Source organism: Pelobates fuscus, chromosome 13 (assembly GCF_036172605.1).
Source record: "Pelobates fuscus isolate aPelFus1 chromosome 13, aPelFus1.pri, whole genome shotgun sequence".
NCBI classification, from domain to species: domain Eukaryota; kingdom Metazoa; phylum Chordata; class Amphibia; order Anura; family Pelobatidae; genus Pelobates; species Pelobates fuscus.
The window spans coordinates 53,077,081-53,095,487 of NC_086329.1; the positions used below are offsets into that span (position 1 = coordinate 53,077,081).

At 39.9% G+C, this 18,407-nt stretch overlaps 1 protein-coding gene across 2 annotated transcripts in view; it reads right to left on the minus strand.

The window, feature by feature from the left end:
• Positions 1 to 1,315: 1,315 nt before the first annotated feature.
• The window catches only part of SETD3 (SET domain containing 3, actin N3(tau)-histidine methyltransferase), a 54,610-nt gene continuing 37,518 nt past the window's right edge, over positions 1,316 to 18,407 (minus strand). For both annotated transcript variants that reach the window (XM_063439412.1, XM_063439411.1), the window contains 7 exons: positions 15,921 to 15,979; positions 15,298 to 15,412; positions 12,430 to 12,504; positions 9,302 to 9,468; positions 5,573 to 5,658; positions 4,774 to 4,934; positions 1,316 to 2,575 (listed from right to left, as the gene is read on the minus strand). In XM_063439412.1, the coding sequence (XP_063295482.1) occupies positions 2,114 to 2,575; positions 4,774 to 4,934; positions 5,573 to 5,658; positions 9,302 to 9,468; positions 12,430 to 12,504; positions 15,298 to 15,412; positions 15,921 to 15,979 (1,125 nt within the window). In that variant the 3' untranslated portion in view covers positions 1,316 to 2,113. The remainder of the gene's footprint in view (positions 2,576 to 4,773; positions 4,935 to 5,572; positions 5,659 to 9,301; positions 9,469 to 12,429; positions 12,505 to 15,297; positions 15,413 to 15,920; positions 15,980 to 18,407) is intronic.

The window sequence follows — 18,407 nt, forward strand, 5'->3', positions numbered from 1 at the left end:
TGGGAACCGGTAATGGATTAACCCTTCAACCAGCACCTGTTTTTTTGCCACAGGTCACAAGTGCATAAAGTGTGACTTAACTAGAAAATAAACAGGACTGTTGACAACTATGAGAATGTTGTGTTGACAAAGCAAAAAGAACACCATAGCCACTTAATATCTTGATCATCATGCCACTGTTCAGTATTAAACTGCTTATGACTGGTTTAACACAGTACGTGGGTCTCACAGTCTGGACTCTCTCTCTCTCTCTGCTCAGACAGCAGCAGACATAGGCTAAGAGCCTCTGTTGAGTTCAGCCTATCAACTCAACAGAGGCCACCCATTGATGGTATGCGTTGGTATGGCCAACACAAAGTTACATTCGAGATTAACCATACCCTGCAGTAGATGGCAGAGAAAGTGGTACTCGGGTACCCTCAGTGTCTAACCAACTGAGAATATTTTAACACTGAATAGTGGGCGTTCTGCCATTTTAAAAAATTGCATGCTGGGGTGTAGTTACACCTGCGGCACACATGACTTAGCCCAGGAATCTGTTCTGTGAAAAAAATAGTATGTTGACAGCACACATTGTGCTCTAGAAACAAATGTAATCAGTTTCCATGGAAGGAGAAGCGTGTTTTCACTCTGTGAAATTGGCAGTCCTTCTACCCTTACATGCCTCTCTACGTTCTGTTTTATAGGCCTAAATTTCTCCCCCATCCTTCTCCCCTTCAGTTCCATTCCTATATGGTTATGCAGAAGATGCTGGCTAATGGGGCTCTGGCTTCGGAAGCATCTTGAATGCACACAGAGCTCACATCTGTGGTGTAGCATCCACTGTGCCTGATTGGATTCAATGGGTTCTCTATCAGAAGAAACCGCTTGGTGTGTTGCAGGACTTGCTGCACATGCACCCAAGGTCCAACAAAGCTTCTCTATGAGAAGCATTTAATTGGATCGCTGATCGGGAACCAGGAACACCGCATGATGATTGAGAAGGCGTGAAAAGAATCTCGGAAAATTTGGCCCAACATTGGATTCAAGGTACGTTTTAAGCTTATTTTATGCATTTATTTTTATTTGCATGGTGGTGGGGAGAATAAGTGACAAGTGCCCAATAGGAGATTTAAAACAAAAATAATAAAAGTTTAAAAGCGAAAGGGGACTTTAAGTGCACAGCTTTGAGTAGCCTGGCACTCAGGTGCCCAGATACAACTGGACCTTCAGTGAACCCCTACTTACACTTCACCGCTGGTGTGACTAGTATGCACAATACATTTGGCCAAAATAAGAAAAGGAAAAAGAATAAGGAACAAGAAGACAACAGACATAATTCATGTTTCTTTTAATTATGATTTCAGGAAAAAAAAAAAAGGTGTAGCTTTGAAAAGATCTTGCCATTGTGTAAACCTGAAGAATTGAGAAGCAACCTTTCTGAGAATATCTGACCGCCTTTACATCTCGGAAGGATCTTTGCAAAACATTACTAAGCCCTCCAATACTGAACTGGCTAAAGCTATTGTGTGGACCCGTATGCCTCCGAATGCCAATTAACTGATTGTGTCTAGAGAGACTGCTTTAAAATATTTATATATGTACATAAACATATATATTAAATTAAACCAACAACCTCTGTCTCCGTTTCTAATAAGCAATACTATTTTTTCTTTCAAATAAAATTTTTAAAACGTCTAAAGAAATAAAACACTACTATTAAAAAAAAAGAAAAGATGTAGGTTTGTTTTGTAAATCACATTTGAACTGTATAGTCCATCACCTTCACAAACATACGTGAGGAATATATATAAAAAAAAAAAAAAAAAATAATAATAAAAAAAAAAAAATCGAAAATCTTAGATTAGAAACAAATAAAATACCTAAATAAATAGAAAACAGAAACTGGAGATGGGGATATTTTAAATTTCAAATTTCCACTATGTCAGCCAATACTCTATAACGACAAATGCTACACTTTTTAAATTAATAATAAAAAAAAAAAAGAAGAAAAAAAAAAAAAAAAAAAGCAGCAATAATTTCTTTCCGCAGAAATGTTAACAGAGAAATACGCCAACGCTAGAACATATCATAAACTTCTGCCAGTTTTATTCTCTTTGTAAAGTCCAGATAGCTACAATTGCACTTTTGCCTCTTCAGTGTTTTCAGACAGAAGGTCTTTGGTGTTCTCTGTTACACTGCTGTCTTTTTCTCCAGGGACATTCTCAATTTCAGACTTGGTCCCATTAGACAGAGAGTGCTTTCTGTTCATATAGCCGTTCTCATTGACTGAAGAGACAGTGAAGACGTCATATATTTTTAGCTCCTCTTCTTGATCTCCCGCACCACCGTCCTCTAGATTTCTCAGCACCACGGGAAGTTTAGAATCCACCACATTGTTTTCTAGAAAAGCAATGTTGCTCTCCTCATATTTTGGAAGTGGAACGTTATCCTCCAAATTCTTACTGTACAACCTCCGATTATTAGATGCACTTTTTACGGCCTTTTCCAATATCTCCTTTTCCACGAGGCATAGCTTAACAGCCATTGCTGCATGAAAGGACAGGTCTTCTTGCTCCAAAATATGTTTATCGTCCTGGAAATAATAATTAGGAGATTATAAAAGTTGCAACACTTGGCCAATTTTATAATTAACATTATATTAATGGGAAACGCTAAACAGCATAACCTCATTTGTCCAAATTATTAGGAAAGCAGGATTCAAATGAGTCCCACTGCTGATAATCTTCCGTGTACCATGAAAGCGACGTATCGTAATTTATCACAATGCGAATTGTCAGGCACTCCAAGTGAACTTTACATTTTAGGCAAAAAATTGCTTAAAGGGACACGATAGTCACCTAAACAACTTTAGCTTAATGAAGCAGTTTTGGTGTATAGAACATGCCCCTGCAGCCCCAATCCTCTGCCATTTAGGAGTTAAATCCATTTGTTTATGAACCCTAGTCACACCTCCCTGCATGTGACTTGCACAGCCTTCCATAAACACTTCCTGTAAAGAGAGCCCTATTTAGGCTTTCTTTATTGCAAGTTCTGTTTAATTAAGATTTTCTTATCCCCTGCTATGTTAATAGCCAGCTAGACCCTGCAAGAGCCTCCTGTATGTGATTACAGTTAAATTTAGAGATTGAGATACAATTATTGAAGGTAAATTACATCTGTTTGAAAGTGAAACCAGTTTTTTTTTCATGCAGGCTCTGTCAATCATAGCCAGGGGAGGTGTGCCTAGGGCTGCATAAACAGAAACAAAATGATTTAACTCCTAAATGACAGTGAATTGAGCAGTAAAATTGCAGGGGGATGATCTATACACTAAAACTGCTTTATTTAGCTAAAGTAATTTAGGTGACTATAGTGTTCCTTTAAATGAAACAAATTATTTTCAGTTAGACTATCTTGGTCAAGACATGAAATACCATTTTAATTCCTGACAATTCACTCATTAGTGAAGAAGCGTGAAAAGACTTCTTTATAAATTAGGAGGCCAAATTTACTTATTATGCTGTCTGAGGCAAAACAGCCAGGCTTAGGGTGCTGGAAAACTATTTTTTTGTCAAAATACTTCCACCATAACCACTACAATAACCTGCAGCAGTTACTTTGTTTGGAGACCATCTTGATTAAGGATGTATTAAAATGGTTTCCTCCAAATCGCTACTAAATATGTAAAGTATTATGTCTACGCTTAAATTGTGTAAACTTAATTATTTTATGTAGGGTTTAATACCAATCAATCACAATGCATCTCTCGGCTAACCTTGTTGCACTTCTCACTGGATGCAGAGTTACCACCCACATATTAGGTTAAAAAAAAAATGGGGTTACAGTAAAAAGACCAATTTTTGAGCAAAGTTTTAAGAGCCACCAACATGGAATCCAAAAGGTAGTCCCTTCTCGCTGCTTCAATTTTAGAATTCAGAAAATTCATTTTTTTTTTCATTTTTTTTACAGGATGCCCCACCTTTTGTAATTCTGAGGTACATGTGCCCTGTGAACTGCTTTTCACCCCTGCTGGTGGACTACACTTTTCAGATCACACTTGTAATAGTAGTAAAGCAACAATAGTTGGAGGTTGTGGACATGTAACCAACAATTTTTGGAGTAAAGTCTCCCGGTTGTGGATGCGTAACCAACAATTGTTGGAGTAAAGTCTCCCGGTTGTGGACGCGTAACCAACAATTGTTGGAGTAAAGTCTCCCGGTCGTGGACATGTAACCAACAATTGTTGGAGTAAAGTCTCCCGGTTGTGGACGCGTAACCAACAATTGTTGGAGTAAAGTCTCCCGGTTGTGGACGCGTAACCAACAATTGTTGGAGTAAAGTCTCCCGGTCGTGGACATGTAACCAACAATTGTTGGAGTAAAGTCTCCCGGTTGTGGACATGTAACCAACAATTGTTGGAGTAAAGTCTCCCGGTCAACCATTATTTAACACAGAGGGAGAGATATAAAAAGAAATACAGGCGAGCAAAAAAGGGTGAGCAAAAAAAAAAAAAAAATATATATATATATATATATATATATATATATATATATATACATAAATACACACACACAGATACATAGAATGAGGGTAAGAAGGGGAAGGACAGAAAGGAACACACACAATGCAAGAGACACACAACTGAAGAGAAAATCAGGAAAGGGAAAAGGATAGAGAGTGAGTAAGATACAGATTGAGAGAGTGTAATCTTTATTATAAAGAAGACAAAACAGCAGCACAACAGATTTTTATCAAGTATGAAATGAAGGCTTGGGGTAGAAGAAGACTCACCTCTATGGTGGTTTTATAGGTCTTTAATAGAAGCAAAGCTCTGGCTTCGAGGAATGTCCATAGTTTAATCTCATTGTCCCAGCTCACTGGAAACTCGGAATTCCCAAGGGTAAAGATTTTATCAATGGCGCGTTCTCCTATCAGATGGTCTTTCAGTTCATCTGTAAAAAGACCCAAGTGAAAATCATTAGAAGACAGACTTCAAATACCAAGAAAACAACTTACAGTTACCGCAGATATTTCCATTTGTGCAGAATAATGCAGATTATATCTGCAAACTCCTGATTTGAATCTCTGGGTCCATAGGAGTGTATTTTGGCAGGATCCGTACAGTATAGAAGTACCTGTAGAACACATTCTATAAATGTGACGAGTGGTTCTTCTAACTTCTATATACCAAGCAAAATCTACCACTAAAAATAACCGTTTAAGAAAACCATTTAGCAAACTTGATACAACAGTTTCCACTGACTTTTTGTTATTTAAAGATTACATGTAATATACCATTTGTGTGTATTCTGTTGCAATGCATACAATAAGTAAATTCCTATTTTGTGCATATCCTGGTTTACTCTTGCTCTACGAAGGAAGCCATCTCTAAATCCTCTGATCGGAAGCATAGCTCATTCAAGCAAATAAATGGGCAAGTAAGAGCTAGTGTGCAAGCATAGCAATATCTGCAAATACACGGCTTCTCAAAAATGCACTCAGGTTTCAGGCCTTGGAACAAATTTTATTGTAAATAATGCTTCTGACTAAAGTGGGCAAAGTCCAGTTTTTTTTTTGTTATAGTCCTTACCCTCACTCATGCAGAAAACCCGAAGGAAAGCCAGCATTTGGGCAGAAATTGGAGGTTCTGTGATGTGAAGAGCAAATACACTGGAGCTGAAAACAGACAACAAAATAGGATGATGGAACGGGCAGGCATTTATAAAGCATCAACCTATTCTGCAGCGTTGTGACATATTTTAGGTACAGGAAAAGATGTGAAGAGAGAGTATTCACATTCAAATGAGCCAACACCTAAAGAATGATTCACAACAGTTCTCGGTCCAGAAGAGTGCAGTTCTAGGAACAGGTAAGATACTGCGCAGAACCCTCAGACTACCTCAGGACCCGAGAATGAGGAATAAATATATCACCCAGGAGGGGTGAGAAAATCAATTATATAGTTATATTATTTTTTTTTAATGCAGAACATTTGTTAAATTATAAAAATCTGTAACATTTTTATAACAATCCCAAAGTCTAGAAGTGTCATAGATTTCTCAGTAAATGAAAATATGTGAATGAGAACATCAGAGCCTAGATTGTATTGTGCTGTCCCTCACACTCTGTTGCTGTACTGCAATATCGGAGTACCGAATGTCGCTGCGTGTTCTGTGTACATTCCCGAGTGTGATGGATGACTAGGGCAGAAATAGAAAAGGAAGAGTTTTACATGGATATAAAGCATGGGTTATGGACAGGTAGATGTGCAATTATAGCTCCCATCATCAGCCAGTGTTATCGACAATGTTCTGACTGCCGTTTAATTTAAAGGAACATGCCAAGCACCATTCCACTACAGCGTGCTTAGAATGGTTTGCCGTATTACCTGCAGTCAGCAATGCATGGACGGAAGCTCTCTGTCTGAGCTAAGACAGTGATTCAGTAGGACATTGGCCAAGAGCAATCAGCTTAGTAGAACTAATGGAAGAACCTAAATTGAAGATTCTGGCTGTCTTGGCAGCTGAGAGGAGGTAGGGAGCAGGGGGTGGTGGACCAGTTCACTTCTGGCACCATAATCACTACAGAACACTCAGACGGATCTCTTATTGGCTCGGTACTTACTCTGAATACAAAAAAAAAGTTTTTTGTATTGTGTATTGTTATGCTAAAAAAATGTTCTCTTTTAGCAAAACGAATAAGATTTGAATGTAAAGAAAAACATCACGAATATAAGACAAACATTTGGGAAATGCACTTAATGGAACACTACAGGGTCAGGAACACAAACAAGTATTCCTGACCCTATAGTGTTTAATACCTAGTTTAGGTGGCTTGCACCCCCTTAAAAAAGGTGAAAACTCACCTTATTTCTAGGGCTACGCTGGGCCCGCCCCAATCCGCCTCCTTGGTGACATCAGAATTGCCGATTTTGCTTAAAACACCTTTTTAGCCAATCAGCACCCCCTCATAGAGATGCATTGAATCAACGCATCTCTGAAGAAAATGGAGCGTCCTCATGCAGAGCGTGGAGACGCTGAATGGCAGTGCTGCCTACTGTGCAGCACTGCCCCAGAAAGCACCTCAGGTGGCCATCTGAGGAGTGGCCACTTGGGGGTGTCCCCAGGGAAGAGCTCGAAAAATCCCAGCCGCCAGGTCGCCTGGTTTATACGAGCACCTTACCTTCGGCGGCGGCTGGTGGATTATGGAGGCGGGCGGCATGCTTGGTGGTCGTGGAGGCGGCATGCTGGCTACGCAAATAGAAGGCGGGCGGCGAAGGAGCTGTGATGTCTCTGCTCTGCTTCCCGCACGCCCACCTTCTATTCACGCAGTCAGCATGCCGCCTCCACGACCACCAAGCATAATCCCCCAGCTTGCCGCCCGTCTCGATAATGACCCAGGCGGTTCGCCCACTGGACCCCTAAAGGCATTACATCAAGTAATGAGTTTGTGGGGTCTGGCACAGTGAGAGTGTGTGTGTGTTTCTGATTGTCTTGGTGTGTGAGTGTGTGTGTGTGTCTGTCATGGTATGTGGGTGTGTCTGTCTGTTATGGTATGTGTGTGAGCATGAGTTTGTCAGTGTGAGTGTCTGTCATGGTATGTGTGTGTCGATCTGTCAAGATGTGTGTGTTAGGTGACCAGACCCCCCCTTCCGTTCGCAAGGGAATTGTGTTTTTAACTCATCTTTTTTTTTCCCACACCGTGTTGGTCTCCCCTCGACTGGCCCTGCCTCTATGGCGGAGTGTGTGTGCCAATTCATAGTTTGGCCATACGATTGGCTGCAAAACGCTGCAGCCAGAGACGCTGAATGTAGGTGCTGCCAACTGTGCAACACTGACACAGGAGGGGTCACTAGGAAGCAATGTAAACACCGCAGTTTCTCTGAAAAATCAGTGTTTACAATGAAACGCTTGCAGGGACAGACTATAGACACCAGAACCACTACATTAAGCTGTAGTGGTCCTGGTGACTATACCGTCTCTTTAAGAATTGTATTTTAAAATCTGGCTCCTAACTTGTTTATTAGCTGGTTCCTAGATTCAAAGCAAATTTGTCAAGCCATGCCCTAGGGGGCAATGTAAACACTGCCTTTTCTATGAAAAGGCAGTGTTTGCATTAAAATGATTGAAGGCAATGATTATACTCATCAGAGCAACTACATTAAGCTGGTGACTATAGTGTCCCTTTAAGTTAAGTTATGTTGGTACACAGAGTATGACTGGTGCGCGTAGTGTCCGTTTAATCACAGACAATACATATACAAATTGTTATGCAATTCACCTCTTCCAGATCCCTTTAACCCCTTAAGGACACATGGCATGTGTGACATGTCATGATTCCCTTTTATTCCAGAAGTTTGGTCCTTAAGGAGTTAAACTGTTGGTATGTGTGCAAGTCACATGCTTAAAAACAACCCCCATGCTCCTCCAGGCATATCTACTGCAACTTCAAAGTGTCTACAGTTTCTCTGCCAATCACTGTCTTTCCATGGAAAGCAAGGTACATTTTGGGGTGCAGCACTGCATGTTTAAGGGAAACTACAGGAGGAAATTACCTCCTTCAATGCACTGTTGCAGCTGTAGGCTGACTGTTCCCCAAGCAGGAAGAGTCTCTTATGCCATATACCGCCTCAATTATCACATACGATGTCTGGAAATACTCTGAACTGACAGCACTGTACCATAGCTGCTAGCTGTAAGCTGTAAGCTGTTTACATATAGTCAGGTCGACTGTCTTTGTGGATGCACAGTTCATTGCTGGGCTCGTTGTTTTTTTCTCATGTTTTCCCCGATACCGGACTGGTAAAAAGGGGCATGCCACCAGGCAGCTGTCCTATTAAAAATTAACCTCTCCCATAAACTAAAGATTTAACCCCAATCTACTACGTTAGTTTCATACAGCAGGAAAGTTTAACCCCTTAAGGACACATGACATGTGTGACATGTCATGATTCCCTTTTATTCCAGAAGTTTGGTCCTTAAGGGGTTAAAAAAGTCTCATTGCCCATGAATTCATAGTATACCAATAACACAGCTTCTGTCAGCCTCATCTCCTAGAGATGAAGTAAAAATGAAAGATGTTGGCCCTGAAGAGGAAGAGCTTCAGGCATGTGTTCTTGTTGCCCCCTCTTCCAGTGAATATGCCACCGTGCAGGTTAACACATCACCCTGGGTGTTACCTACCTTACAAGTGACACTTTTACTTTAAGAAAGCTGGTCTCTTCACATAGATTATTAATTCACATGTTAAATGTCCATAAAAAAAAAAAATATCTGACTCTTGGCCAAATTACAAAAATGGCTGTGTACATGCCACTTACGTTGGTATGCCGGCTCTGGCTAGGACTTCAGCCTTCATTGCATACAACCGGTCGCTTTTACTGACGCCCAGCTTTATTTTCACTCGGTCGTGTGAATTGTTTTCGAAGAAGAAGCCATTGTGGATCACAAATTCAGCATTTGACCGGGTGCCGTAAAAGATGTAAATCTGTGGAGGGGAAGAGGGATCAGAGATGCGTTCCAAAACTGACATTCAATAAACAACAGTATCAAAAGGGGCTAAAGTCTTCCACCAAAGAAAGGCCTTTTTTTGTGTCCTTTGGAAAGAAAATAAAAGTCGCTGCAGAATGTTTATCTAATAATGATAGCAGAATAACAAGCAGCAGCCTCCCACCCTATAAAAATGATTGAGCTGCTCTAAGTATTACCGGTCTGGCTTTTTATTCCGTAGATGGTTTGCCCTGGGAGCCTGTCAGGGGGAATGAAGGTCATGTCGTGGATGAAAAACACATCAGCTGTAAACACGTAGCACATGGGGGACTAAAGAAATCTATTCAATGCCCAACAACAAACAAGCATTCTTAAATTTCATTACACTGCAAAATGGGCATACAGTTACTTTCATAAGTAAACAGACAATGGCACAATGTTGAATATTTTGGTTCTCTATGCCAGGCCTGTCCAACCTCCCCCGACAGATGTTGCTGGGGGGGAGGCATGATCCTTTCAATGAAACAGATAGCCAGGGAATCATGGGAGTTGTAGTTCATCAACATCTGGGGAGCCACGGGTTGGACAGCCCTGCTATATGCCAACCCAATGGATTTGAGATAAAGCAAAAGATATATATATAGTTCTTCCATTTTCAGGGAGTTTGAAAAGTAATTGGACAAAACGATCATAAATAAAATGATCATTATTAATAGTTGGTTAAAAATCCTTTGCAGTGAATAGCTTCCTGACATCTGGAACCCATAGACATCACCGAATGCTGGGTTTCTCCCTAATAATGCCTTAACAGGCTTTACTATAGTACTATAGTTGTCTTGAGCTGCTGTGTGTTAACAGGTCTGTCTGCCTTCAGTTTTGTCTTCAGCAAGTGAAAGGCATGTTCAGTTGGGTTGAGGTCAGGTGACTGACTCAGCCATTGAAAAATGTTTCCACTTCTTCGGTTGCTTTCACAGCATATTTTGGCCCACTGCCCATCTGCACCGTAAAGCACGTCCTATCATTTTTGCAGCATTTGGTTGCATCTGAGCAGGCAGTATAGCCCTGCACACTGCAGAACCCATGCAGCTGCTTCTGTCGGCAGTCAGATCATCAATAAACACAAGTGGCCCAGCTCTGGGTTAATTTTATTGTTTTTTAAGCCAAATGATGTGCTGCTTTACTTACATTAACAGCTCTTTGACAATTATTTGGAATCAACCTCTTCACTGTTAATGGCCACACCTGGCCATAAAACAACTTCTTAGGTCATTTTCCCAATTACTTTTGTCCCTTGAAAAGGAGGGACTGTATATAATTAGTGCTGCAATGCCTATACCATTGACCCGATTTGTATGTAAACATAATAAAATTAAAACAGACAGTCAATCACATCTATTGCATTATTTTAAAATACATTATGGTGCCTTACGGAGCCAACATTTTCAAATGTGTGTCTTTACCATATAGAATATCCTTAATTATTTGGACAAAGGAGCATGATATTGAAATATAATAAAAACTAATCGCACAATATTAAAAATAATGAAGTTGCTCTATCATAAATCCCGCAGGTCTGTTGGGAGAAAAAAAAATAAAAAAAGTCTGCAATAGAAATGAATAAATAGAACTCCCCAGGAACACAAATCGAGGAACACTAAGACCCAGCAACATATGTCCTAAGTATGCATTAAAGATTCCCAATAAGGGAATTAGTGTAGCAAGCCAAGTCAACTGAAATAACTGTTGTGCATATAATACAGTGGATTACTGCAGATATGGTCAAAAGTCTGCGTTTGAATTATTTTGGCTTTGTAAGTTTATTACCAATAGCCTCCAATAGATAGTTTTTTTTATAAAGGCCAGTCCCAGTGCCAGGGCCAAGGCCCAAATACTTAGTAGAGAAAAATAGAAGAACGGTCCAGGCACTCCAGGATACGAAAAGACAAATTTATTGAACACACGGCCACTCAATACAGTTGCCTTTTTGTGTCCTGGAGTGCCTGGACCGTTCTTCTATTTTTCGCTACTAAGAGGTGCTCAGAAAGTCACCATACCTCTGCTGACTGAAACAGGTAATCGGTACTGAATGCTTAAACCATTTATGTTCTCAAAACAAAATACACTCTCCTCAAATGTACCTACTTTACCCATAATTCTGCCTGTTCCTGTGTTTTGTGAATTTTGGGAGGAAAGGATCAATGAGAAGGAGTTTATTTTAGATGGTCCCAGAGGAATCATGGGAAACACAGGAAGGTTGCATTAAATACCCTGTCCCCTCCAATTGTAGAGAATGGATGAGAATTTAAAGGAAAATGGTAATTAGCAAAACATATTGAGGTCAGTCTGCTTTGGTAGTATGTGCAGAACATAGTTATCAGAAGATCACCTCAATAGAAATGTGAGATAGAGATGCTAATGGCATTGCACAATGTATGATGTCCATCATTACAACGCAGGTGGCTGTGTGAGCAACCACTCGAATTCATCCTCACTATGGCCATATTTAACTTTCTAGCCCAGAGAAGCTCAGCACACTGACGCATCGCAAATGACAAACTTTATTGTTATTTTTTTTAATCGACACAGTTCTATCTATGCAACGCAACTGGAAACTACGTTTATGTTAACCTATATATGAAGGGTCCGCTTTATGAGGCAATGGCAGATTTAGTCGGTTTTAAGCAGCACAGGTGGATCCTAACTTGTGTGGGTGGAAGAAAATGAATATAATAAATGGTGAGCATTTTTGCATGCCTTTCATAAACTCAAAGAGTATTTGGTGCAGAGTCTGCGTTTGTTACCGATTTTTTTTTTTTTATGCTGTGTACAATTGTCCTGTAAGTTCTATTAGAAAATAATTAATTATACATATCCCATACAGAAATACCATGTGCCCTTGAGCAATACATTCTCAGTATGTGTTTGGACTTGCAAACGCTGCTCAAAGACTTTCGCTTACCTGCTCCTCAGCCTTAAAGTCCTGCAATGCTACACACTCACATCGGTCATCTTCTAAATTGTAACCAGTAGTTATCTAACCGAGAAGAGAGTGGGGAAAAAGATAATGAATAAAGATTTCAACTCATTAGAAAGTATTTTACCTGAAGCAAGTTTGTCTCTTTAGATGGCATGAAACATTAATGAAAATCATTCAACGAACGGCTCTGCTCCACCTGACGCGACAGGTTTAGGAATGAATATTTTATAAAACCTATCGGGGATAACAAGGATCTCAAACTCTGAGCAGCTAAACTGTATCCTATTCAACACCTGCTTTCCTGTTGTCGTTGGATGCACAACACGTTTATCTGAAAAGTGAATAGTACAATGCTGGACAGAACAGAGGTGTCGAAAGGTGACCAAAAAAAAAAATAATACAAAACAATAATATAAAATACACGGGGGAACGAACGGGTTATGCTGTAAACAAGAAAATAATCAGAAACGTGTTTTGCCAAGTAGTTAATCTTAACATTAGTGGTGTTTTGCTTTTGCTTGCCAAAAAAAAAGTTTATATTTGCACATTAAGGTGATAGGTTGGTGGACAACTCAGTGTATCGGTTTGGGTGCTGGGAAGTGATGACTGCAGTGTCTCCATTTAAGTGGTTTGACAACTAGACTATTTCTGGTAGACTTCACTATACCCAAAGTCCACCTCCTCAGCCAATGGCGTCCAATGAGAAAATTTAAACGTCCAAAATATTTGGAATTAGCCACAGATCCCAGTTATTCCTTTTTTGCTGCTCAGCATCCTTGTAACAGACAGTGATGGAACCCAGAGACTCTTTGATTCATAAACACTACAAGCTGTGTCCCTTTAAAAAGGTTTTAGATAACAGTATTACATTTTATTTTGTTAAAAATGTATTTATTTTTTATAGATGCAAAGTTTCCACGCAAAACAATAACATATATATAATATATATTTTAAATGGAGCTTTTATTGTTGGCCATTAAACAGAGTCGGATCTAAACAGTCTGACCATAAATGGCTCTATATTAACACCTTTAGAAAGTAAACAAAGGGAGGACAGCAGGTAGCCACATGAAAGGCACGCGATTATTTTAACATATTGTACATACATATTACACATTTGCCACATTGCACATCTGCTAAGAGTTAAATAAAAAACATTCCAGGTACGGATTCTTGTTTGTTCAACCCGGACATGTTTGACAGACACGTAAATAAGCAGATGCTATTTGTGTCAAAGTGCCGATTGGATTTTATATAAAAAAAATATTCCACTGTCCAAATTTAAGAATTAAAAGGCAATGCAATATATTTTAACACACCCTCCCAAGATAAACAAACAAACAAAAAACTGTCAAAAATGATATTCTAAATGATATTAGAATGCAAGCTCTTGTGAGGTGGGTCATCATGGCCCGCCTACTATTCGTGGACTTCCGTTGACCCTAACTTATCCCTTGCATAGAATGTAAGCTGCTCTGAGAGGGGTCCCGCTCACCTAGGGGCTCATGCACAAAACTGCTAAATGCAATTGGAAAGTTTAAGTCTAAATAAGAGTTATAGAATTTTCCAGTGTTCAGCAATATGTTGGAGATCTATGAATATACATATATATTGATGGTGTTTTCATTATGCTCCCTCGGGTAACAGAGCTGCATAATGCAAGTTCATAATTATAGCATGTACATGGCAGATATGTAAATACATATATATACATAAATAACAAATGTCCACATATCTCTGCTTTTCAAGCTCCTTTATGCAGAGCGGGCCGGTACACACTGAATGGTGTGAAATGCCAATTTAAAAGCCCATCAGGTGACCATGTGGTGTGATCAGGTGGGCGGCTTCATTCTCTTCCCTGCTGGCTGTGAGTAGCTAAATATATACATATTATACTTTATATTGAAAAGATTAAGAGGATAAAAATAGATTTTTTTTCACTTCTTCAAACGGAGGCCCTGGGGACGGCATGTGGTGTATGTGAAGGCCAGCCTTGCGACTTGTAATTAACACAAAGAAGTCACTCTGTAGCAAGCGTTCCTTTGCAACTGAAAGACCGCTCCCTGCGCGTTAACCCTCTGAATGCCGCAGGGTTAAAATACCTTTTAAGACTCAAAACAGGGTAAGCAGTGGTCAGTGTGGGCTTTTAGACTTTCCCGACTTTGACTTAAATATAAAGGTTGCGAAAATTTGCAGTCTTCCAGTTCTATCCATCAGCAGGAATGTGGACCACAGCTCCCACAATGCATAGTCAGTCTTCAGCCGAGATCTTTGAAAGTTAACCCTATGGGTACAGACTACCTGAGGGGTACTATTTACATGGCAATACCGCTGATCCCTACATACTGATTGTAAAATTGGAACAGCTATCAGTAAACATGTGGATGACCGTCTCGCCTTCAGACAAATTACAAAACATAACCTCTGCATAGTGGTAACAAATTAGCCAGCAAATATATGGATTACATTATATTCTGATCTAAACTAGGCTTTAGGGGCAATTATATTATATGAACCCAGCCCAAGGCTCTTCTCAGATTTCTGTGAATGAGACTGCACCCACATCATTATGAGATTTAGCCATGAATATTGTGAGATGATGTCATCTTACCTTTACATTAGCTAGAGATGGGGCTAGTACAATACAAACATGGGATGTTATTTATAAAATGCATTTGAATTAATCTTAAATAGGACAGTGGATTACTGGACCTCCCTCTGGGTAGAATAGTTAGCAGTGAGGAATGGAGGTGTGTACAGAACAGAGAGTACACATGCACGCACACGCACACGCACACACACACACACACAAACAGCATACCCTCCGAGTTATAAAAACAATACACTTACCAAACCATTGGTGTGATTGCACATATCCCAGAGTGGGATTAAAGCAAGGGTTACATGAGTTCCATCCTCAGTTGGAATCTGATTCTGTCTCGTCATGACTGAAGAAACTGCCCATCTGCAACCAGGAGGCAAAATATGAATAAAGAAAAAGTGACCAGAACGAAAACGAACATGGTCGTAACTGGTTAAATGCCAGTCCGCTAAATTGTTACATGGTTTATATGGAAAACATTCTTTAGAACTAAAAACTTGCCACCAGCCAATTTTTATACATTTGGTCAAAAGAGGTTTGCGAATTCCTAGTTATAAACATCACACTCCTTAACGCTTCAAGGCAACCTTTATTCATATTTGATCAAAATAAAATCAGACATGTTCTAAAGTACAAAAATGCATTGGCCATAGCTAACCTTTGGCACTCTAGTGGTTGGGGAATACATTTCTCAAGGTGCTCAGCCAGCTAAAGATCTTGGAAAAATGTAGCCCTTCACTCTCTCTTATAGAGGTCGACTAGTCATCACTAGTTGGAGATATTAAACACAGGCTAATAACCACCATGGTGGTGTCCAATTTCTCTAGAGCGTCACATGCTTTTCCAAGCTACCATAAAAAAAAAGACCAACCTGTAGTCATCAAAAGTAAAGGCATCCTTCAACGGCAGCTTGCTGGCATTTGGATGGGTCTGAGGTTTTGGAAAGGAAACAGAAGAGAAAGTGAGCGAGAGAGGGAACATCAAAAAGCAGTCAGCACAAATTTCATAATTTAGCTTCGCAACAGCTCCTAACGAGGGCCAAATAAAGCAGGAGGCGCCCAGAAAACGTTACGCTGGGATCATCGTGCTATTATGTTCTCATACATCACTGTCAACTTAATTTGTGGTGGCCAGCAGCTGCCATTAATCTGCGTCTTCATATTCTAAGACTGGAACCCACAGACAGCGCAAAGTTAACAATATAAGGTGGACAAAGGAGCAGCCATCATTTATACACGTCTGGAATTAATTAGGAAGCCAACCTTGCTTTTTCTAAACAAAATGGTTTCCTTGTACACTTTTCACGGACTGTAAATTTTTCTCTTTTTTTTCCCCCCACCATGCTTTAGTAAACGATTGGTTGGGATCATTAAGATTGCCCCTGGCATTTTGCAGGTGCTGCGTTAGCCGTTCTAATTTGGCATATGCTTTCTGGGTCTTCAACTTTACAGATAATTTGTCCGAATGTAAAAAAAATAAAAAAAAAAATAACTATTTTGTTAGTAATTAGTTGATAGGTTGGAGAGTTGTGAGCTTTAAAAGATGATCAAATCATATATTTTTTGAGAGTAGCACTAAAAGAGGAACTGTTACGTATAAGATTGGCAAAAGTATTTTTGAATTCAGCACACAAGGATGATCTTCCTTTTATTTTACGTATTTAGCAAAATGGCTCTTACATCTTATACATATACACACACACATTAAAATTAATAAAACTACACCATGATGTCAGAAATATCTTGTGAAAAGACACAAAGTGCGTTTAATGCAAAACAGGTTTGACAGTGCGGGATACCTTGATTTCCACAGATCTCTGCAAGACATTTTGAGAGGAGTGACTATTAATGACAAACTGGGGGATAAATGATGCAAAGGCTCAAAATGCGAGCATGACATTGCCACTGATGCAATTTATCCCCCCTCGCCCCCCCAGAAGAGGATTATAGGGAAAATAAATTTGCATGACATGCCTGCGTAAATGCCTTTCCAGAAGGCATCTGAGATATCTTAATGTAGCTTTATTAAACCGGACCGCTATTCTTTAACCCTTTTGGCTGGACATGTCGGCAAGGACTGCTATTCTTCACTGCTCTAGTTCTTGTGGACCATCTTTTCACTGAGGATCACTGGTGATGCAGTCCACTCCAGCTGGAGTACGAAAAGGGCAACAATAACTTGGTTTGTTTTAACGTCGATTTGATAAAGGCTATTTGGGAACTTTAAACAATGTCTTTTCATTCATGTATTTTTGCACAATGTAATCTAGCAATCCTGTCACGCTTTACACAATAAATAAAGAAATAAATAGATCTGGTGGATGTGCTGGGAAGCTCCCACCGCAGTTAATGAAGCCCTGTGCAGCACGGAGCTTCACTCGGGTGCATTAGCATGTAGAGAGCAAGCAATTCATCATCGCTCTCGTAATGTACTCCCTGGCACTGTCTGCAGGACAGTAGGGGATGAGGTAAAAGTGGCTCAAACTCTAAATCAATTAGAAAACAAAAGCTCAAGCTCAGTGCACAATCTGAGGAAAATTATACACGGCCATGCTGCCAATTGGGTGGGAGACCCTCAGCCCCCCCACCCCCCCTTCCCATAACCATTTCCTTCCCATGCTGTGAAAACAGAAAAGGATGGAGATTCACAGATAGGACTGGAGGATACGTTTCTCCAGGAGTAGACCCCCAGTTGTTGTAACACTATCACGATGTTCTGAATTCATGCCTTATGCTTGATAATTAAAGGATCAGCACAGGACTGACATATGTGGCAGGATATACATTTTGTTTTCAATGATATACAACATTGGATGCTGTTTTTAGTATGGGTTCACTAGAGCCAAGAGACAGAGAGACCGATCACCCCCGCCCCCCTCGTTGGTAGCAGTTTCACTCAGCGTTCAAATAATAAAAGGATTGAGTTGGCTTTATTTAACCAGTGGGTTTATTTAAACATAGGTACTATAATCTGTATTTATTATTAGGGATCAAGGAACAATGATTAAAAAAAATAAGAAAGAGTGCTAAAGTGAAAAAGACAAGGTAAGCAAGACTAGGCAAAAGAGAGACAGAGATCGAGAGAGAGAAAGCTAAACCAAGAAATAAAAGATTGAACAGAGGCTAGGTGGGCTCAAAAGATACAGCATCATCTTAACAGACTTGTCTATTAATTGGGAGCTTATAATCAGCATTTAGAACAACTTACGTATAAGTATATGCACCATGTACTTTTACTCAACAGATCATACTCAGGTTTTATAGGCAATTGTCGGACAATGAAGGTAAGGTTAAAGCAATCTCTACAGAGAACGTAACCCTTGCTGATCTACCAGGACTGCATTACTCCACGAACCCCT